Source organism: Vitis vinifera, chromosome 7 (genome assembly GCF_030704535.1).
Source record: "Vitis vinifera cultivar Pinot Noir 40024 chromosome 7, ASM3070453v1".
NCBI lineage: Eukaryota > Viridiplantae > Streptophyta > Magnoliopsida > Vitales > Vitaceae > Vitis > Vitis vinifera.
Genome location: NC_081811.1, coordinates 882,863 through 905,734, shown reverse-complemented (window position 1 = coordinate 905,734; position 22,872 = coordinate 882,863). Strand labels below are relative to the sequence as shown.

The 22,872-nt window shown below is 35.0% G+C and overlaps 3 protein-coding genes across 3 annotated transcripts; 2 read left to right on the top strand and 1 right to left on the bottom strand.

The window, feature by feature from the left end:
* Positions 1-1,415: 1,415 nt before the first annotated feature.
* LOC100252929 (protein indeterminate-domain 12) lies at positions 1,416-5,346 on the top strand. The gene is made up of 3 exons (XM_010647827.3): positions 1,416-2,388; positions 2,488-2,884; positions 4,200-5,346. The coding sequence occupies exons 1-3, from the start codon at positions 2,217-2,219 to the stop codon at positions 5,035-5,037; spliced, it is 1,407 nt and encodes a 468-aa protein (XP_010646129.1). The 5' UTR covers positions 1,416-2,216; the 3' UTR covers positions 5,038-5,346.
* Positions 5,347-7,925: 2,579 nt separating this feature from the next.
* LOC100247818 (lysine-specific demethylase JMJ31) lies at positions 7,926-19,009 on the bottom strand. Its single transcript, XM_010647828.3, has 15 exons — positions 18,877-19,009; positions 18,694-18,771; positions 17,882-17,965; positions 17,622-17,792; positions 17,297-17,365; positions 16,948-17,074; positions 15,085-15,157; positions 14,824-14,940; positions 12,768-12,887; positions 12,629-12,647; positions 11,625-11,706; positions 11,081-11,409; positions 10,410-10,525; positions 10,223-10,316; positions 7,926-8,238 (listed from the first exon to the last, which is right to left on the bottom strand). The coding sequence occupies exons 1-15, from the start codon at positions 18,961-18,963 to the stop codon at positions 8,170-8,172; spliced, it is 1,635 nt and encodes a 544-aa protein (XP_010646130.1). The 5' UTR covers positions 18,964-19,009; the 3' UTR covers positions 7,926-8,169.
* A 255-nt stretch (positions 19,010-19,264) lies between these two features.
* On the top strand, positions 19,265-21,592 carry LOC100242680 (transmembrane emp24 domain-containing protein p24beta3). The gene is made up of 4 exons (XM_002274697.4): positions 19,265-19,530; positions 19,747-19,933; positions 20,022-20,129; positions 21,125-21,592. The coding sequence occupies exons 1-4, from the start codon at positions 19,327-19,329 to the stop codon at positions 21,256-21,258; spliced, it is 633 nt and encodes a 210-aa protein (XP_002274733.1). The 5' UTR covers positions 19,265-19,326; the 3' UTR covers positions 21,259-21,592.
* The last annotated feature ends 1,280 nt before the right edge of the window (positions 21,593-22,872 follow it).

Below are 22,872 nucleotides of genomic sequence, written 5' to 3'. Positions count from 1 at the left end.
AATTTCAATGTTATTCAAACATTTTTGGTCTTAATGAGTAGACACATGACCAAACTTTTGTTAGAAAAATGGCAAATAAATAAATAAAAACAAAAGGATTCCGAAGCCTCTTGTGACACAATCCAAAACCCCATCAGTCATACTTCTCAATTTTTAAATTTGAGAAAGAAGTGTTAATATAGAAGTCTCATGAATTCCCAAATTTGACAACTCAAGTGAGTTGAAAACCACCTAAAAAATATGGATTAGTTCCAATAGGTATGTGGAGTATGTGTAGCCCTAACTTTTTGCCTTAAAGGTGAATCAATGAAGCACAAACCTCACCTTATCCCAAAAGCAAAGGGAACATGAATCTCACCCAAAAGCTCGCCCTACTGATTCAAAAGATTAAGATCAAAAGAACCCACATAGGATTCCAAGGATTTGTCACAAGAGAAAAATATTAGTAGTCTAGATTTTTAGATGGGTCCTATGCACCCGTTTGAGACTAAAGAAGCTGCCATATTTAGGGCACGCATGCCCTCTAAAAGAAGGGGTTCCCTTGCATTGTTTTTTTGCAGTAATGAAACTTTTTAGACAGTGGGGTTTTTTATTTTTAAGGGTTAAAAGAATTGGGTTTGATTTTGGTAAATGAGAGGGAGAAAATGGTCACTTTGGTTTCAATGGCTTTAGATTTGGGTTTGGAATAAAAAAAAGGTGAAAGGGAAGGAAAAGAAGGGAGCTTCAAAATTCCCCTTGGTGGGGTTTGGGGTTGGGCACGTTCACTACACAATCAGTAACAAAAGATGCAGAGATAGAAAGGGGAGTGGAGATGAATCCTCATAGAAATGATTGAAAACATGGAACCCATCATGATTCAATGAAAAAAACTGCAAAAATTGTCAAAAGAGAAACTGGGGTTTTTTGAAGGCCTAAAAATTTGGTCAAAAAAAGTGAGTTTGAGAGAAGGGAACCATGAATGAATGAATGAAACATAAGGATTGGATTAGCTAGGCAAAGGGGTTCAATTATTTGAGCGAGAAGAGAAGGAAAAAAATGGATTGATAAATGGGTTTTGGAGGGATGGAAGAAGGATGAAAGTACAAAAATAAATAAATAAATAAATGAAAAGAAGAAAATAAAGGTGGGAGAGTCAATCAAAGAATCAATCATGTATTGTGGAGTTTTAGAAAAGGTTGAGACTTGAGAGGGTCTATTGCCTTTACCACAACAAGCTTTCCAAGTCTCTCATCCTCCTAAGCCTCCTAATAAGCAATCCCTCCTTTTAATACAGTTCTATTCAAATCAAGGTCCTTTTAGGGTTTGGGTGTCTTATAACAGCAACAAAGGAAAAGACAGAAAGTGCCAACGTCAGACATATAGAGAGGAAGAGAAAATGGAATAGAAAAAGGAGAAAATGTTAAAAGAAAATTAAAGGGAAATTTCAAAGGAAGAGGTGGGATCAAGTGGGATTCTTCATGGTCTTTGCCTTAGTTGGGGCTGGCCCTCACCCAAAGTCCAAACCACCTCACATCTTCTCTCACTCTTTCCTTTGCAGAATTCCTAGCTTTTTCTTGGTTATCTTGCCTTTTCTTTAGCTGAACATGTTCTTTGTTTAGGAATTTTCTTTTGGGCTAATTTGTCACCCCCTTCTCCATGGTCTGCCACTGTAATCATCACAATCTGTACACCATCTCTACAAAACCCAGCTACTGAAAAATTTCTCTCTTTATTCACATATATAGATAGAAAGAAGAGGGTTGTAGGGATTTGGAGGAAAACCATCTTATTGTCTGTTCTTTCCATGTTTGATTGCATGGTGTGGGCTCAATGGGTTTAAGGGAGATTTGAAAGAGATATCTGAATTGTTTTGCAGAGCTGCTCAGACAAGCAATCCATGGTTAGATAGCGACTTGGAGAATAACCCATCATCATCATCTCTTCACGAGATTTTGCTTTTGCCACCCTCCTTTGAATGATGCCTTTCTGTGGCTAAATGTCACTGCCACCTGTTCACCATCAAGCCTGTGTTTAGTTTGCATATCAAAGCTAGAGGTGGGGATTCTCTTTGTTTCTGCCTTCCTCCCTCTCGTCCTTCCTCTTCTTGGTTTTTTCTTCAAAGGTGCAAAAGTAGGGGTTGCTTACGAGGGTGGAAGTGGTGGATATCAAACAAAACAAAGAGAGATTACATATCTCTCTGCCTTTTGGTTTTCTTTCTTGGACTTTTCTTCACAGGCATGTTTCCTGCAGCCATGTCCAATTCAACTTCTTTATCTGAGGAAGCTAGTGTTTCTTCTGGCACCAGAGTTCAGGACTTCAGCAGCTTGAATCCAGTGGTTTCAGGCATTTCTTCTCAGCAGCAAAATCAACAGAAGATCAAGAAGAAGAGAAACCTCCCTGGAAACCCAGGCAGGATATATCCTTGTTCTATCATCTCTTCAATTTTGTACACCTTATATGTCTGAATTTTGTCTTATTACAAGGTCTTACTCTTTTCTGGTTTTGCAGACCCAGATGCTGAAGTGATTGCTTTATCTCCAAAGACCCTACTTGCTACCAATAGATTTGTCTGTGAGATCTGCAACAAAGGGTTTCAGAGAGATCAGAACCTTCAGCTCCACAGGAGAGGCCACAACCTTCCATGGAAGCTGAAGCAAAGAAACAGCAAAGAGATAAAAAAGAAAGCCTATGTTTGCCCTGAGCCCACATGTGTCCACCACCATCCCTCGAGGGCCCTTGGCGATCTTACAGGAATCAAGAAACACTTCTGTAGGAAACATGGGGAGAAGAAATGGAAGTGTGAGAAGTGTTCAAAGATCTATGCAGTTCAATCAGATTGGAAGGCTCACTCTAAAACCTGTGGAACTAGAGAATACAGATGTGACTGCGGAACCCTTTTCTCCAGGTAATTCATTTCATCTCCTTAATTTATTCTCAATAATCTTCCCTTCTTTCATTACTTCTCAGCATCCCATCATATACTCATCACTTTGGACCCTCATGTACTCATGTTGGCCTTTGGTTTAAACTGGGAAGTGTGGTTTGGTGTCTTTGGGAGGAGAGAAGGGGGTTTTTGTTTTTGTGTATATTAGATTTAACAGAAGAGCATGGCAAGGCTTTGCATGGAATATATCTGGAGCTTAAATGCAGTGGCAGGTTGCCTGGAAATGGGCACCATTAATACAAGTGTCTGTTACTGATGACAACGGAAGAGAAACTGAAAACCCATCTCCAAAGACTGAACCTGCTAAGCTTATAGTTTAAAAAAAAAGAATAATCAACACAATCTTTTGTTTCATTATGTATTGTACTATCTGCTCTTCAATATATATATATACCAAGCATGAGTTTTTCTCAAGTCCCAACTGTATATGCATGTGTTCTTAGAATTATTATTACTTTTAGGAACCTGCGATCCGGAGAAACCTCACTTATTAGATTGTGGGTTTTGAGTTAGAAGGACACCCTTTTAATAAATTATCAATTTGTTGGATGCATGGGTTGATTTCCTTTCTTTTTTTTTTGTTTGGGTTAATTCCTCTTCCATTTTGGTTGTGTACTTGGTAATGGAGCGACTGCAGTCTCAAAAACAATGATGGTAACTCTGCTCGTCTAAGAAAAAAGCTAGGAAGTTTAATTACTTTTGGGTGTTCATGGATAAGAAAATCGGTGATAATCTCTGAAACTCTGAGCAACATCATTATGAAAACTGATAAGTCTGCAAAAATATCTGATATGGTGAGTTATTATTGTTTTCTTTCTCTCTCTCTTTCCTTCATCAATAGTTATATGGTGGGCTTCAATTGCATATCCCTGCTTCGTGCATGAGCTCTAATATCAAAAGATTGTCATTGTTGTTTTAATTATTAGTTTCTTCAAATTTTGGGCCTGTATGTCTCCCCCATTTTTGCATGCATAAAGCATTCAGTCAATGATCTCTCTCTCTCTCTAATTTTGACCCACAAAGATAATTCCTCTTTCTTTTTGCTTGCTTTATGCATGCATGAGCTCTTGCACTCTTCAAGACATGCATGGCTTCTCCTTCTTCCCCTCTTTTTCGTTTCTTCTTGGTCTAAGAAGATCTTTTTGCATCAAGTTCTTCTACTTAGAATGATAGTTGGAATTATTCATATATTGTGAGTAATTTTCTACGGTCTGCACTACTAGAACTGGTGGGTCATGTCCTGATGATAATGTAAGTTATTTGGTTTGATTTTCAGGAAGGATAGCTTCATCACCCACAGAGCATTTTGTGATGCTTTAGCTGAAGAAAGTGCAAGGCTTTCAGTGATGAACTCAACCAACCAACTTCTCAATCTTCACCCACAAAACCCATGTTCTTTCTTTCCTGCTTTCTCAACCCACCACCAGCAGCAGCAGCACTTCCCAAACCCACCAACCCACATTTCTCTAACTTCATGGGATTCACCTCAAAACCCTAACCCTAACAACCCTAACCAAAGCCCACTTCAGATCAAGCCTGAAATTCACCACCTCCAAATCCCATCTCCCATCTCTCCACAATTTTTCCAAGAACAACCACCACCACCCCCACCGACACAGCAGAAGAACTTGATGACTTCACCCTTCCAAAACTTCCACGTAAGCACACAGCCCACCTCGGCACACCTGTCAGCCACTGCACTCCTCCAGAAGGCTGCAACTGTTGGTGCAACTGCCAACATCTCATTCACAGGCTCTTCACAATCTCACATGTCTCGCCTACACATGGCGGAGCTTGGCTCATTCCCCCACGTGGGCGCCGGAATCTCGCCGGAGTACCTGGGTTTCGCCTCTGGAAACCTTTCCACGTGGCAAAAAAGCGACCGGCTGACCAGGGACTTCCTGGGTCTGACCGGTGAGTCTGGTGGCTGTGGTGGAGGAGGAGGAGGAGGAGGAGGAGGAGGAGGCAGTGGTGGCGGTGCTGATGGAGCGGTTAACGTTAGCGTGAATATGAGGGACATGCTACAGTACACGGGAGGCGTAGAGTTCCAACCCTACGACCGTGACCACTCCTTGCTGAAGGCCCATGGCTTCGAAACCTGGGGTGACTGTTAGAAAGAACCCAACGGTAAAACAGTAACTTAACTCCCTTGCTCGAATTGACGAAAACACCCCCCTCCGCCTCCCATCATTTCATATTTCCCCTTTTCTTTTTCTTTTTCTTTGTTTTTTTTCCCTTTAGTAGTTTAATTTCCTCATAAGGGTTTGATGCATTTTATTTTCTTTTTTTCGTCAGAGGTAATCATGTAGCCTAGAAGACATAAAAAGTATAATGAGGCATCCGAATGATATTATTGTAATTTTGTCAATCAAGAATGTCATATTACTTATGGAGATATAAATAATTTTTTATTTAAAAAAAAATATTTACCACTTCAAAATTTTATTCATTCTCAAAAATATATTTTTAAAAAATTATCATCCTCGTTTACTATTATAGAAATTAAATCTTTTTAAAATATAATTTTGAATTCATCTAAACAAAAGAGCTTTTTTTTTTAAATATTTTGGATTTTTATTAAAATATATAAATATTTATATATATATATATATATATATGAAAGATTCTAGATCTTTTTTCAATTAGTTGTGTACTCTTTTACATGAAAAGCATTTAGGATATTTGAAGAGAATATGAAAGAATTTTCGGATTTGACAGGTAAAAAAAGGGCATATACCTCTTTCATGGCATACAACCCACCTTTATTATGACTTCAAAACTAATTTTTTATTCCATAAATGCTAAGAAAAAAGGTCAAAAAGACGTGGCGTTTGGATGGTTATCTATTTACTTTTTTTTTTTAATTTTGGAAAAAAAAAATTGAGATTCTTAGCTTTTAAATCTAAACACTAACCCCAAGAGAACAGAGGAGGCCTGCTTTGGAAAATTCTAGCAGCTCACCTTTTGTACATGCTTCAAATTCCAATTGAAGAGGGTTAAAGTTCAATCAAATTCCAAGAAATTCTTTTCCTCCTCACTTTCTTTTGAGGTACTAAGGGGGAAAAATTATAGATAAATTCAAAGGAAAATAACCTTTTCTAAAGATGAGCAGAGAAGCTGTAAAACCTGTAGTAAGCGTGAGTGTAGAAAGGAGACTGAGTTGATTGTGTGTGTGTGTTTGTGCTTGGGAGGTGGTGATGGTGGTCCGGGGCCTTGGTGGTAGAAAACCAAAAGGAGAGAAAGGAAAAGAAAAGAAAAGAAAGGAAAAGAAAAAAAAAAATGGAAGATAGAAAAAAGAAAGAGGGGGCAATGGGGGATGGTGAGAAAATGAAAGAGAAAATGTCAACGGTTATGAAAATGATGCTCTATTCAACTTTGAGAGTTTGAATCACCAAAGGATTGTGTGTTTTTCTTTTCCCCTTTCTCAAATTCTGTGCACGTCCCCATACTACAGCCTTTCGCCTCAGCACCTCAACCCCTACGATTCAATAGAACTTGGGAAAATGATAAGTCACCCAAGTGATATCGTATCAAAAAACCTTTACCATGAACCATTGATGCATACAAGTAAATAACAACGAGGTCAAAGTCCAATGGGACGGGTGTTTTCAGAGATTTTCAACTAAATACAAGGATAGAATTTAAGTTTTTCAACTAATGAAAAGGATTTGATATCATGTATAATAGAAGAAGCCATTCTATGTATTAATCATTTCTCTGACTAAAATTGAGAAAAGTGTGTGCGCATGGGAATCAAATGGAAAGGAAAGGAAAGGAAAGAAGGAAGAAAAAATGAGCAAAAACCGGATCATTGTAATTGAGAGAGAGCCTATGAAAAAAAACCCAAAATTACAAGAGTTGATGAGAGTATATTCATGAGATAAAGGCTAAAGGGGGCCTAGGGATTAATGAAAGGAAGGGGTTGGGTTGTGAAGGTATATCCAAGCTTTTAGAAAGTATATGTAAGTTGCAGGGTTAAGGTACAATACATGCTATTTGCCTAGTAAAAAAGACTGCCTCTTTTTATTTCCCTCGGTTGCACAAACAGACAAACCAAAAGCTTCTCTTCTATTCCCTCCTCTCTCTCTCTCTCTCTCAAGTCTCAAGACTCTCAACACACTTGCATATGTCATCTTCCATCAGGGAATCTCATCTCAACAGTCCTTCCTTTTCCCTTCCAATCCTAATTATTACCAACCACTTCTTTTCTATGCTTTTCTCTCTTTTTCCCCTTCTGCTGCAAATCCCCATACAAACACCCTTTTTTCCACCACCCTCATGAGTATTACACCATTCAATGATAAAGGAGTACATGGGTAGGACATATTTTCATGGCCCTCTTCAAACATTAACTGTAACTTTGGTGTTTGGCTTTACTTATCCACAGTGAAAACTCATATTCACTGATACGAATTGTTCAAAACCTGAGAAGGGATAAGAATAATGGAAGCAGCAGATTCTGAATCATCGTAAAGAAAAGATTACCGAAGGAAAGGATAAGAGAAGGTAACCAAAGAGAGACCCACCAGAACTACTAGTTTCTTACACAGCATTGGCCTAAAAATTTTCATTAATTCATTAAGGATACCCTCTATTTTCTGGCAATTTTGTTTCTCATTTCAATTCATAAGAGTTTATGCTACAGGTAAGCTTCAAGAGGGTTTCACTTTTAACCATCTTGTTGCTGATCTTTGGACACCAATAGCCAATTAAGATTGGGGGTGGTTGTAGATTTTATGAATTATATCTTTTAAAGAACTAATTCTTATCTCAACATTAACCAACATACCATTTTAGCTTTCCATCTAACTTCTTTGGCACCCATATCAAGAGGTTATAAGGTAAACTTAGAAATTTTGTTATCATACTCAGGGAGTGATATTCTTAATACACTAGTGGGTAGTTGAGATCATCTTGGTGAACAGTGTTGGATCAGTATGTTTTATGCCATGTAACTTGGATGAAGAACAAAAACATGTCTCATAACTTAAAACCAGAGACAGAACATCAAATGATGAATGGACTAGCATTGCAGATCATGTAGCATGGCTCAGATAGCACGTACTCAACTGAGAAATACAGCACCATCTAAAGTTAGCAATGATTCATACTCTACAATTCTGTGGATGACTCACATGTAAAAGTACCAATTGAGACAAAAGCATCTTCTGGGGACATGCATCGATTTGCACTTGTGGTTACTGGCGGGACCAATTTCTTTAGAGAAGTTTGTGTCAGTGTATATCTCACCCAACCAATGGTTTTGGGCCATCATAATTTACTCCCAGATATTGATCCAATACATTCTTGAATGCCTGCAGCAGAAAACAACAGGAACAAAAAAATTTATCTCAATGTCCAAAAAATAGAAAATCATAAATACACAAACTTTTCTAATCTTGGACAATGAGGTTCATTTATGTTGGATTCTGAAACTTCTAAGATTTATTTTTCATGGGCAAGCTTAGAGATCTTATAAGGGGTTGAAATTGGAGACAGATGCAGATGCAGGAAAATAAAAGCACACAAATCCAAAAACATAATAATAATAGACGAAGAATATAAAAGAAGCAAAAAAGGCACACAAGTTCATGCTTATAAACATATTAATAATGAGATTAATTATAGAAAAGTAGAGAAGCAAAAAGGAAAACAATGCCATGATTAAAATAAAGGAAAAGACTGTTCATTGGGAAAAATGTTGTCAAAGCTGAACTGGATCAGAAAAATTATGAGTAGGAATTCAAATTGAATCATGATTCAGACTGTAAGACTGTGGGTCAAGGGAAAAAAAATTCTAAAAGAATCTAGTAGATTTACAGAAATTGAGATGATATATGGCCTACAAGTAGAAAGACATTAAGACAAATGAGGTACATGGCCCAAGAAGAAACTATTCTGAATTATTACTATATGCCCAGAAAGATTCAAATAATAATTCACTATTATCTTCAATAATTGTATGAACATGGATTCGAACCCTTTTCCTACCCCAGCTTATTTCATCCTTGTAAACAACCTCAACAAAGGGCAGGTGTACCCACCTATTTGAGTGTTATTGGCAGTAGTTCTTCCATATAAGCTTTGGCTGCTACTAAATTCCAATAGCAAAAAGGCTGCCATTTCTTGGGCTCACTACCCGAGGAAATTTTGAACTAATTCCCTTGAATATTTTAAAACTCATCAAATAGGTAAATCTATCAAACATTATTAACATAAAAAAACAAACTATCATTCTACCATTTTTATGTGCAATCATTTTAACAGTTAAAAAATATATTTTTTAACAGTGATGCAGTAGTGGTTCTTGGTTAGAAAAGGCATAGCCTCTTTGGAAGCCTAAGATTATGGCTTCAGACCATAAACAAATTACAAAACCTTCTCAATTCAACAACAGGTATCTATGATAGATGTTTAAGTCATTAGGGTCTCAGCTTATCTCACTGTTTCAAGTTTTAATCTACCAAAGTGATTTTTATAATGGTAAATATCAAGTTTTAGTCTGGTATCTCGGTCAGAAGTAGCTTACACAGGTTTTTTCTTATTTGGGTTTAGTTGAGTAACTTGAGTTATTAGAAGTCTCAAGTCAGGTTGTTAAACTAGCCATGTTCAGAAATTTCCTGCAGAGTAACTTGAGTCCACCATTTGTCCGTCTTGTTACAAGATTTTTACATTTAGAAACTCTTCCAGATTCTACAAACATGGCCCCTTAATGTAAAATGGATATTAGAGTTTGATTAGTGAAAATGTGTAAGCTTAGTTTAAGTAGAAGCATGGATCCCTGGTTTTTTCTTCCTTTTTTCCACACTTGCACATTTTACTACATTTCCACACTTCTGTTTAAACTTGCAAAGTAGCCATCTTGTTTCTCTAGCCCAAACCCGACGATCACAGCCCTAAACTTCGTTCAATCTTCAGGCTATTTTGCAAACCCCCCAAGTTAGGTGGGGTTCAGAAGTTCCAGAACCTGATTTCTATAATTACAACAATTAAAAATATAGCCTCTTAAGATTTCAAGAGAACTTCAGCTAGCATCAGGACTTGCCATTTGTCCTTCATAATGAAGAGATAATCAAGGTTACAAGAAGCACCTATGAAAGAGTTCAATCAATGCACAAAATGGGTGCCCATCTGTCATTGGCATGATAATGCTTTCCTTTCACCAACAATATTTCAAACCAAAGAGATTATTCATGGTCTTGATATGGCAATGAAGTTTTCTTCTAAAAAGCTTATGCATTCATACTCACACACACACACACACATATATATATAGAGAGAGAGAGAGAACAATATTACCTGGAGTGCAAATGACTCTTTCCCATTTAAGATTGCTTTCATTGCAGCAAATTGGTCATCAAATACACCATAAAAAAGCTGGTAGAATTCATTCCTAAAACCATGAATGCAGAATAACAGATCAGAGACAAATATCTAATTAATGAAAAAAAAATTCATAAACTATTATGTGTAGCCCAACATGAACCTTTCTTCTTCAGTGATATGTTGATCCATTTCCTCAAATTTCCGTGTTAGGACTTCAGCCCCTACCGGTGAAAGCAAGTATAATATTAGAGCCTCCAAAGTTCTTGGGAAGTTGTGCTGCAAAGAACAATATATTGTGATACACTTGGAAAAGAGTTTGTATTTCCTTCAGAGACTAGTTTCAACAAATACAAATCATAGTGGCCAAACATACAATGATTTCATTATGACAAAAGGTGGGTGTTCTACCAGCATCATCTCCTACAATTAATCATGATGCAAGGCTGACATTTTCATAATGTCATCTCAGACCAAAAATCAAGCAACCAAATTGGTCACACTAGGGTTTATATCTCTATTCAAGATGCAAGGGACCTAAATCAATCAACTCCTGTATGATTACCTGTTGCCCACTTCAAGTTGATGCTTAGCATATTAGTGAGAATAAAGATGCATGTTAGCAGATCTCCTCATAAGTATTAATCAAGCTACAATAAACATAGGAGTGTCCATTTAGATTTAAATAACTTATTCCATGACACAATAAATATAACAGGGCAGATTAAATTATCAAGGAAAACAACATGAAGCATGGATTGTTTCAACCAAAGGTTGACAGGAAGTCCATTCACCAACTAAAAAGTGTAGGCTTTGAAGGAGATACAAACTCACCACCATGGCAAGAAAGACATTCTGAAGTGTAAGTGGCTCGAGGGTCCACAAAATTTTAGCGAGCGGGTCATCTTCTAAATGAAATAGATCGCTTGCCACAATTCTCTTTTGTTCACTTTTCACTTTAACATCAGAATCATTTCCTGAAGTGGAGTGCACTGGTTCAGTTCGATCAGCAACCTTAACTGAGTCATGGACTAAAGCAACAAGCTTGTGAAGTGCCTGCAGTGCAAGGGGTTCCACTTCATGCAACATAATCCTCTGCTTTAGCTTACTCCCTTTTAAATCCTTGCTCGCACACGTCTGATCCAAATCACTTTCATGATTATCTGGCAAGTAATAAGTTGAACAAATCAGAAAATTAAACCTTGTATAGAAATAGGGAACAACATCCTCATCTCTCTAATGAGTAAAGAAAATACTAGACCAAGTAATCTTTGTATTAATAAATTTCTCAGAAAGATTTTAACATATGCATATTTTCAGTATCTCCACCAGCCATAGGGTATTCCACTAAAATAAAGGGCAACCAAAAGAAACTGACCTGATTCTCCATTATTAGGCAGCTCACATGAATGCTTTTCCATTTTCTCCATACCAGCAGAATTCTCACCTAGCAGTTGATTCTGTCCTATTTAAAAAAAGGAAGATGCCTTATGCTTTTGACTAAGGAAAAAAGAAAAAGAGAAAAGTAGAGTAAAATTCACTGATAAAGGACTGACACTATATAATAAATTTGAATCAAAATTTAACAACAGATCATGGATCATGTGATAAAGGCCTCAGATGATTTAATTCATAGCTGGAGCTTTTGGATGGCAAATGTGACAAGGCGAAATTCTGGAATAAATCAAGGCAAATTTCTAGAGAACATCAGTTTAGCTGAGGCAATATTTGCACAGATATATACCACATTGAGCATTACATCTGCCAGTTTCACTCAAGTTTTTACAGAAGATCCAGCAATGATAATTTCAGAACAAATATTTTAAGCTGAACTATTTTACCCCATGGCTATCAGAACCCACATGTTGCTCTAAGCAGAGTGCAGCAAAGGCAACAAGATGAATCTGGGATAATTTGTGACAAGTACCAGAGAGCTTCATTAGAGATTTGATAATATCGCCAAATATACATAACCACATTCACCATTATGTCAATTACTTGTCCCAAGTTTTTGCAGAGATTAGAGTTCAACAAGTATTTTAAGGGAAAACTTGTAGTTTTCATGACCGTCAAGCATTTGAGTAGACGATGACAAAGTCCTTCTATCCTCAGAAGTGAGATGGATAAATAGTGGTTCAAAATTAGAAAGGCATAGATAAATTATTGATGGAAATCATGAATAAGGGAAGGCTCTATAAAAGTTACAATATTCCACCAGTGAAGGAAATATTTGTCCTTATGCAAGAAAGTAAAAATAATAATAATAAAATAAAATGAAAACCTTAAATAAATAAGAAAGAAAGAAAAAGAGAAAGAGTCAGTTTCAATCCAGCATTATCAACACTTTTTGAAAATGAGAAAACTAAGAGAGGGGAGACATACCATTTCTTTGTCAGTTAATCTGGAATTTAAGACAATGGTTGGCGAGCAAATGAACCATGAAATGGAAACAGAACCAAAGTAAGTCTACTCTGTTACTAATGCTTAAATGAAATATTTGAAAGAAAATAACCACAAATACCTCCTCAATATTCTCCTCAAATAATATGCATCCATGTGTTCTGACAGGCTGGACGTTATGTTTGACCGCCACCAGAAGTTAACAGCAATAGTCAGATCATTACTATCCACTTGATGGAACCTGAAGCAATCAGAAACAACAAAATTCCTTAACACATATATTAAATCTGATGATAGAGAAAGCATGTTAGGTATAATTTTACAATATAAAAGAAATATGTAAAACAAGAATGAAAAAGTGAACTATGCTTCCAACCAGGGCAGGGATGACAATATCAAATTAGCAGGCTTTGTTAGAAAAAGGAAGCTTGTTGCAATCACTTAAATTACATATACACATTAATCCATCACCAAGCAAGAAGCCTCACAGTTTTTCACATAAAACTTCCCTCAAGTCAATTGCATCTACACTAACATGGTAGGCTTCCAATGAGCTACATCATTTTGTGCTTTTTTTTTGTCATTGAATGAGCATGATTTTCAGATCAAAATTTTCAATTGAAGAATCAACAATCAGATGCAGAATCGTAGCCAGATCTATGACCAAGAAACTTGCTTAAAACTTGCAGGTTTTTCATAGTCCTTAAAGGAACAAATAAATACAACCAAATCTAGAGGAGTAAGCTTTAAGCAGATAGAAACAAGGTTCTTGGCTTAACAGAGATGCGCCTTCAGAAGTATCATACTAGTGTATGGTGAGAAGCTCAATCAATTACAATACTTCTAGGGTTAACAGCACAAAATGGTCAGGTAAAAAAGGGTTAATTGAGTTATGATTCTACAAGTAGCCATGCCGGCATAAATAAAAACAGTAATAGAAACAACTAGATCAGTGACAGGCACATTGAAGGAGACAGTTTTAAAATGCTTAATGAAGACTAGTGACAGCAACAGTAATGAGTGCATCATTGAAAATGGAAGCATCTTAGGATTTGGGAAAGGTTAAAATTTATAAAGTAGGGATAAAAAAAATGGTCCAAAGATGCACACTTCAATAGCAGAATGACTTTTGATAGAATGAAATGACAGGAAAAGATCAGGGCCCAGACAAACACATACATTTCCATAGGTAAAGGAAGTTGAATTTGAAAAATATGAAGTAACAGCAGACTCAAACTCCCATAAAGAACATGAACTGAGTTAACCACAATAAGCTCATAAAATGGTGCTGCTAGAGCCTCTACCCTCTTTTTTGTTTGCACTTAAACACCAAAACTAGCACTAGAAATCCAATTCAGTGACATCAAAATATGGGCAAGAAAAATGACTCTACCTAGAATTGAGAGATGATGCTCCCAATTCCCAGAGCCAATTAGTGATTATATGATTCTGGGGACTGTTAACATAAGAAAACATCATTGAATTACTATGTGCTCCATTAAAGGATCAAATAACAGTGAACTCCCCTGAGATTTCTGAAAATGATTCCATCATCCTTCCTCAAAAAAAAAAAAAAAAAATCGTCCCTTTGTTCTATAAATATTATCAAGATGCATTTACCTTTCTAACCTTTTAATGTTGGGGAGAAAATTTGATGTTCCATCACAAAACAAATTAAATGCCACTCAAGAATGGACCTAGCTCAGGCCTAATGAAAAGGATATTTTAAATGAAATTTTCCTTATGGCTTTCAAACCATCGTTCACACGTCCATGTCCAAAGTCTGACTAGGAGTCAACATTACATATATAATGCAAAATATTCTTTGTATATGTCAGAGGTTTATAGTGGCCAATATTAGATTTCTCATTAACTGATGAATAAGGAGCAAAACAGTCATAAAACACATAGCAGGTAAGGTAGAAAAAGAGGTTCCAGTTAATTTCTTTTGATAGGTAAATGAAAATAGTATAAAAGCGCCAAAAGGGGCACACAAAAGTACACACAGTGTATACAACGGCCGCCAAAAAGAGGTTCCAGTTAATAACAAAACAGAAATGATGTAATTGTCATTTCAGAATCCTCATGGAGGTCATCAATAAATTTAGAAACCACATGGAATAATCAAAAGGTGAGAAGGCAATATTGTTTTGGAGAAGCAAGGATTTAAACCTTACCAGCCTTCGGGAATGAACAGTGCATCCCCTGCATGAAGAATAACCTTCTGAGAGTGCTTCATTGAGTGTTCGGCTCTTGGATGAATTGAAAAATCAGGATCCTCTAAAGCCACAGAACTTCCAGAAGAATAAACAAGAAATTAAAAGATTGAGCCTTACAAGCTGGAAATTTAAAAGTCCACCCTGAATGGAAGCCTAATACTAGAAGCAATTAATTTTCTTCATTTTAGTTTACTGTTACTGATACATAATGTAGAATACCTATGGTTTGAGGCCTCTCCATATATAGGCATTGGATATAACAAGGGACTTGCAGAAGGGGGCCATAAAACAACTGAGAAGCACAAAAAGTTTGTCAAAAAGAGGATTAGATTGGTCATCATAAGAGCACATTATAAACTTGAAAGCAAAAATAAAAATATATAATACAAAATCATTCCACATGAAAGCTCAATCTTAAACTAGTTCATCTTGAAATAGACAAATGATTTCATAAAAGTCAAAAGGATGTAAATGAAGCTTATTCCAGAGGGAAACCTCTATCACACACAAAATAGAGTCCAAAACTAGTTCAATTTTCGTGGAAATTAAAATTGCAATACACCCAAAACCCTTGGAACAATGCATTGGCAGATATTATTGAGAAAATGATAAAATTAAATTCAGGCCAAGGACAATTCCACACTGCATGAGTCAAGATCTCCTAACCTAGTTAGATTCAGATTGCTACAGCCTACAGCCAAGGAACAGAAAACATCACCTGAAGCCTTCTGCCTAGCACATCAGTGCTGATATTTTACTGAATTTGTTTTACCAGAATCAATATATATTTAAATATCATTCTCTTTGATAAAAAAATGCATAATGATGACCATGGTAGGCGGTACTATGCAAAACACATTTAGGCATTATACATTAGATGCATGGGGAAGTAATTTATACCTACTCAACCTACTGGAAATTGGAGTAGGATACAAAAGATGTCCTTTTGAGGATTGAGGATTGAGGAGGCCATCACCCTACAAATATTATAAAGTACAGGTTTCTTTTGGAGTTAAAGCTTGTTTCATGCAGGATTATTCAAGTATAATTTACTGACAGATTTTGGTCCCAAGCCTGCTTAAATGATATTCTTTCCTTGTATGGGCCAGAGAATTTTCCTCCATAACCAAAACCCTAAGGTTTCTAATAGCAAGTTTGATGGTAAGTCTGATATTAAGTTTGATAGTTTCCTCCATAGCACCTGTACGAGCCAGCTCCAGAGTTCCTCTCCTGTACTTGATTCCTTCAAGTTTATTAAGATCAATTGTATTTGCTGGAGCCTGAAGTGTGATTAAAAGATAACCATAAGCAATCTGCAAATTGTAAAAACATCCCAGGAAATCCACTTGAGGCATGCTTAACTAATATTACATGATTGAGGAAGATCTGGATTGAAAAATCAAAATCGCCCACCCAAAATGGTATTTGTAATTATTGACAATTGAAAGCCACTTAATAGACTTTTAAGGCAAGAATAAGATTTAGGTTCCCATTGATTACCATATATCTAAAAGATCCTCAACAATACTAATACTATGCAATTTTGAAATAATGCTCAAAGAAATAACCTTACTCTCTGCTTTTGTTACACATCATCTTTTCCCATATTTTGGAATTCTTCATTTCACCTTCTCTTTAAGGTAAGCTATGTGATCCCGTAGTTTTCCACAGATCTCAAAACCCTCAGTAACATCATCCAATGCAAATTTGAAATGATTCAGAGACAATAATACTATTCACTTCTTGCAATACACCTTATCATTTCCCAGATTGTGAACATTTTTCTTTAATTCTTCCTTTTAGAGTCCACTACTGGAACATGAAGTTCCCATGATTCTCACACAAGCACATATATGCTTTCTTAGTCAATAAATTAAACTCCGCATATGTCACCAGATTTTATTGTGTTACAAGACAGATAATGCAAACAACATGAAAAGTTCATCAAGCTGTAAGCACCAAAAGATCTTTAGATGCTTTACATCATCCTCAAATAAATATTGAAGGAGCCCTTACATAACCATGAACATATGAGTGGAAGGTAAGTAGGAAAAGATGCTTCCTTAGAAACAAAAAGCAAACCTTGCTTGCAGCCAGCAATTATGCATAGAAGATTATGGTGTGGATCGTAGTGAGTACTTGATCTAGCTTGAGCACTGTTCATCCATAAGTTAATAGAAGCAAGTGTTTTTGTCTCCAAAAATGCAGGCTGCAGAAGTTCACCAGAGTCTTTCAGAAAAATCATACTGCACAAGGAGCTCATCAGAAGATATTTTTTTGATAAAAGAGTTTATCAGAAAATCAAACTCCAATGACAAAAATTAAAAGTAAAAAACCAAAAAAAATAAATTTAAAATATATATAAGCCTCTTTTGGTGGTGAGCCACAAAAAATAAATACATAGAGGGAGTGCTGGAAAGAAATGCCAAACCGTTTGAATGTCTTCTATCAAAGTTGCCAGTTGAACTTTATCATCATTCTCCACATTCATAATTGGTACCTGAATTACAGAAGTAACCAAATTTTCATTTCAAAATAACAGCATTGCTATCCTTATAAACAAATGCATATGTTTGGTAGCACACCCTAATAAGAACAACAACATAGATTTGAGAGTTACAAATATTTGAAGAATAAAATATTAAGGAAGTTAATTTTAATTTTAAAATTAAAAAAATAAAAATAAAGAAGGTAATAATAATAAAATAAAATAAGCAAGAAAATAATCTAACTATCTCAGGCCTCCCGTTTGCAACCTGTGCTAAATAAATTTGTTGAGGAGCATCTCCTAAAAGCGAATTGGATTGTTCTGCATCAGACCCTGCCAGTCCATGCCTTTCTGATTCAAAACAAACTCTGCCACCAACATCTTTGTCTTGGAGGCGTTGCTTACAAAAACCAATAAAGTCTGAAAATGGTAAGGGAACCTACAAAAAGAAAGGGTAATGGAATAAACTGGCTATTCTCATCCAATATGGAAATGGTAGAAATACATAGAAAAGCTATGAAAAATTACCCTTTCATGGCTTCTAAGATCGCCATAAAATACTGGAGCAGACCTCGATAGCATAGCCTCTACTGTGGACGAACCCACTCTTTCCTAAATTTTCATGCATGGATAACAGTGAGTGCAGACCTTGATTAAAAATGCAAATTATAAACCTTAATAAGTCTCTGAAGGCAAAGCATTGAAACAAATCAAACAATGTTCTTCCATAATGGTTAGGTGTATTACTCATGAAAAATCATAGTTTCATCACATAATCATTATACAAAGCAACACACTAAACCCATGTTTGGTTCTTAGAAAATTTGATGGAAAGTGTGATGGAAAGAAAATAGAAAGAAAAAAATGCAAGGAAATAAAAAATGGAAAAAAAATAAAATAAATACTAGATTTAAAGTCAATAAATTACTTTTAGATGTTTCCTCAAACTCATCTCACTTTTTCTTCTCTTCTATCCGAGGATTCAATAATTTTAAAGTATATGAGTTTCCAACTAATTTTAATTATATTTGATTTTCTTTCATATAACCAAATATAACAACAAAAATAAAAATAACATATAAAATTTTTAAGAAAAAAAGAATGCCAATAACTTCGATATCATACCCAACATATCTATCATGACCATCAGCAATTGTCTTATGTATTCATCCATGATGATGAAATTATTGGTACAAATTATTGTTAACGATTATTGTGCAATAGAATATAACGGTACTAGGATTTGCAGTCACTGTAAAATGAATATGAATTCCAGAACAACTTTCCTAGTATTTTTCTTGAGGTTTCTGAGCAACCAAACGGAGGGTAAGACGACAAACCTGCAAGTAATCGAGGCCGCCATTGGAGGGGTTCCAATTGGAGAAAGCTCTCCAGTTCTTGATGCATCCAATAAATACCTTTTTGGATCACAAGAAAAAAATGCTAAATTAAATAACATATATGAATTTGAAAATTAAACATACATTTAAGGATTCAAGGGGAAAAAAAATGCGTGAGATTACAGCGGGAACGTTTCTGGATTCGACCGAAGCAAAATCAAGAGATGAAGGAAGTAGATTGAAGGCGGGAATTTGCAGAGAACCCTCCATTTTCACCACTGTGAGCTGAGCCTCCAAACAGGAACAAATAGATGGGTTTAGGGGGTTTTGAAATATATATATATATATATATATATATATAAAACGTAATAAAGTTTTCAAAAAATTATTTTTAAAACGATTACCGAACCAAACATAGCCCAAGCCTTCACTATTTTAGCTTCGTTAGAGCCAAGGCCCATTTATGATGGGCCAATCTAAATCCGTTGGGCTGAGGCCCAGTGCTTTCTGGGTGTATCACAAGAACGTTTAAAGGAGTAACCATAAAACCGAACTTTCGGCCTTGACTGTTTCCCTCTCCTCAGGCCATTGCAGACCCTTTCCTCTCTGAAAAACTCAAAAAGCAAATCTCCAATGGAGCTAAGAAGAAGCTTCTTCACAGCGCTGGGGTTCGTTCTGAGCTTTTTCAGCCGTGGATGCTCTCTTTCAATCACCGTGAGCAACATGGAATGTGTCTCCGAGGCCGTTCACTTTGAAGGAGACACCGTTTCTGGCTACTTCGTTGTTATTGATCACGACATCTTTTGGAACTCCGATCACCCCGGAATCGAATTCACTGTAAGCTTTCCATTGATCCGATTCTGTGTCGTTCTTCTCCTAAAAGTTCATGAACTAGAGTTTGGTATAACTATTTTTTTTGGATACGAGAAATCATTAATTGCGATGGTTTTGGAATTATTTTTGATAGAACGGGTTTTAAAAAAATGTTTGAATTTCAAAGACGATTTTCTTTGACATTTTTGGTTGCAATATGTCTTTGGATTTAATTTGCAGGTAACATCTCCGGGAGGCGCCATAGTGCATGCTCTGAAGGGAACGTCCGGAGAAAAATTTGAGTTCAAGGCCCCACAAAGTGGAACATACAAATTTTGTTTCAATAATCCAGTTGCTACCCCAGAGACTGTGTCTTTCTACATACACGTTGGCCACATCCCGAATGAGTATGATTTAGCTAAAGATGGTCAGTTCAATTCTAATTTCTACCCTTCTCTCTCTCTCCCTCTCTCTCTCTCTCTCTCTCTCTCTCAATGTATGCATACATTTTGCAGAACATTTGGACCCTGTGAATGTGAGGATCACCGAGCTGAGGGAGGCCCTGTTGTCTGTCGCGGCCGAGCAAAAATATTTGAAAGCCCGGGATGCTAGGCACCGTGCTAGTAAGTTACCTTAAATTGCATTCTATTTTATAAACAAAAAAATCCAATAGATATCACACATTTCCTTCTTTTGGGTTGGATTAGAGTGGTGGTAAACTTAAGTCTTAATGGATTGAGAAATATTGTGTATAACCAAACCGGAGTTTAAACCCGGAGTTTTAACCCAAGTCCATTTCATACTCATTTTTTCAAGTCTAGATTAAGATTGAGTTGATCGAGTTAGGTTCAGATTAGTTATATTAATTGGATTATATAATTCATAATTTGTAAAATTGGATTGCACGGTATTGTCTAATTTTAAGATATTTTATATATATTTATATTTAAAAAATTTAAATAATAAACAAAACATTACTTCATGATGTTAGGCCGCAACAATGTCACTCTTAAACCTAACGATATGTTACCCAAATGATAACTCTTACAATAAGTCTGTAAGGTATGATGTTGAATGTTAGAAAAATTCTACCCTGATCTCAACGTCCACAAATTGGTTTTCGGTGAGACAATCAAAGCCCAATCAAAAAAATTGTATCAAAGTCAGAATCATGAGTTCAAATCACTAGAGTCTCATGTTGAGGGAAAAATTGTTAAGATACAACAATACTACATCTATTAACAACTAATTAATTTTCACATGAAATTGTTAAAATCCTTAATTATATTAGGATTGTTGAAATCTTGAAATAAACATTTATTAACCATTAATTAGTTTTCAGATAAGATAGTCAAAATTCAATCCAAATTCCCTAAAAAATGTTAAATTAACTTCATTATATTACGAGTGTTGGAATCCTGAATTAAACCACTCTAAATTAACTTAATTTATATATGATCCAACTATTAAAAATGATGATCAAACCGAAAGATCAAATCGATTACACCAATCCACCCAAGATGCAAACGATACACATCTTACTCATAAAAAAATTATACATTTACTTGTTGCATACTTCTATCTTACACCAAAATCGTTGTTTGTTTTCTCATTGTAGCAAATGAAAGCACCCGAAGGCGTGTGGTCTTCTACACATTGGCAGAGTACATTTTGTTGGCAGCTACAAGTGGGCTCCAAGTGGTATACATTCGTCGTCTATTTAGCAAGTCAGTCGCATACAATAGAGTTTGAACATGAACCCCAAATCTCTTCATACTATCTTTCATGAATCACGAGAATAGTTGGTATTAGGATTTTTTTTTAATTGAGTCTTACATTTAATTTATTAGTTTTAATTTGGATATTATAGTAAGTCCAAAAATATAATAATTATAAATATTTGGACACGATGGATATAGGTGTCAACTTCGAGTCTTCAATGATAAAAGAAAATTGACAATCACGTCTCAATTTTTGCTTCTCGACAGAATTGAGTTTGGTGGGGTTTTCAAGTGTGAGCCAATTGGCAGATGTGTTTGTTTCGTGAGAAAATGATGCCTCAAAAGTAGTCCCAATGACTTCTCCACCAAGTGGTCCCAGTGGTTCTATTCTGTTAATCTCTGTTTGGGTATATGGATGAAACAACATATTGTTAGGATGACGGTATCAGATATCTTAACTAATAATCCAATCACCCAATCAAATCTTACATTATGTTTGGGAACTTTGGTAAATGTTTTTCTCAACGGCTTTTTTCTCCTTTTTTTTGGTAATAAAACAACAAGAAAACTGCCTGTAATGTTAACAGTTTATAAAATAGATTTTTAAGAATTGTTTTGAAAATAGAGAGTTTTCTTGCAACGTATCCATTTGTCGGTTATTATAGGAATCACTTTTAACTTTTAAGTTTAAAAAGGATTTTGAAAAAAATGAAGGATTGTGTTAGGGAGTAATTTTAAGAAGTATTTTTAGTTTTTCTAATATTTAAAAACAAAAAAATTCAAATGTTAAAAATATTTTTTTATAATCAATACCAAATGCATTATACTTGATGAAATTGATAAAATATTATTAAAATTTTGGAAAAAAAAATTCACTTATAATATATTTGACAGTATTTTATTCAATATGTTTTTAGTAAAATATTTTTAAGAGAATCATTTATCAAATGTTGTTGAATATTTAAAAGAAAAAACACTATAAACGAATTTTCAAAATTTTAGAAGTGTTTCATAAAATTTACTAAACATCTAATTTCATTTTTTAAAAAGATTTTTAAATTAAAAAAAGATTTCCTAAAATCACTCTGAAATAAAATCTTATAATGTTGATAAATTACCTATAGTATTTTATGGATAAACTTTAAAAAGCTTATTTGTGATAATTTTAGGAAGTATTTTTAACCGTTTTAACACTTAAAAAAAATTATAATTCAAATGTTAAAAATATTATAAACATTTTATAAAATCACTACTAAACACACTTTTAAGGTGATTATCTTAAAATTCACTTTTAAAAAAAATATTTCTACTCGAAATATTGTTAAACGCACTCTTATAACCCGTTTAATAGTGATTTTAAGAAACATTTTTATCATTTATAATACTATTTTTTTTTTTATTCTTCAAGAATTAGAAAGTTTATAGGAATGTTTTTTTGAATCACTCTTAAGGATAGTCTTAATTATTGTTTGATTCTGATTTTAAAAATAATCGTAAATATACCAAGAAATTATTGAAAATAAAATATTATATATGATTATTATTTTAAAAAATATTTAAAACATAAAAAATATGTTGAAGATATTAAAATTTCTCAAGCACCTTTTATTTTAAAAAATATATATATATACATTAAAACTATTTT

Coding starts and splice junctions, on each gene's coding strand:
- LOC100252929 (XM_010647827.3), top strand. CDS start 2,217: ATGTTTCCTGCAGCCATGTCCAATTCAACTTCTTTATCTGAGGAAGCT. Junction 2,389..2,487: donor AAACCTCCCTGGAAACCCAG/GCAGGATATATC, acceptor CTGGTTTTGCAG/ACCCAGATGCTGAAGTGATT. Junction 2,885..4,199: donor TGCGGAACCCTTTTCTCCAG/GTAATTCATTTC, acceptor TTTGATTTTCAG/GAAGGATAGCTTCATCACCC.
- LOC100247818 (XM_010647828.3), bottom strand. CDS start 18,963: ATGGAGGGTTCTCTGCAAATTCCCGCCTTCAATCTACTTCCTTCATCT. Junction 17,075..17,296: donor TGATAGAAGACATTCAAACG/GTTTGGCATTTC, acceptor GAACTTCTGCAG/CCTGCATTTTTGGAGACAAA. Junction 15,158..16,947: donor AATTGCTGGCTGCAAGCAAG/GTTTGCTTTTTG, acceptor TGTGCTTCTCAG/TTGTTTTATGGCCCCCTTCT.
- LOC100242680 (XM_002274697.4), top strand. CDS start 19,327: ATGGAGCTAAGAAGAAGCTTCTTCACAGCGCTGGGGTTCGTTCTGAGC. Junction 19,531..19,746: donor ACCCCGGAATCGAATTCACT/GTAAGCTTTCCA, acceptor TTTAATTTGCAG/GTAACATCTCCGGGAGGCGC. Junction 20,130..21,124: donor GGATGCTAGGCACCGTGCTA/GTAAGTTACCTT, acceptor TTCTCATTGTAG/CAAATGAAAGCACCCGAAGG.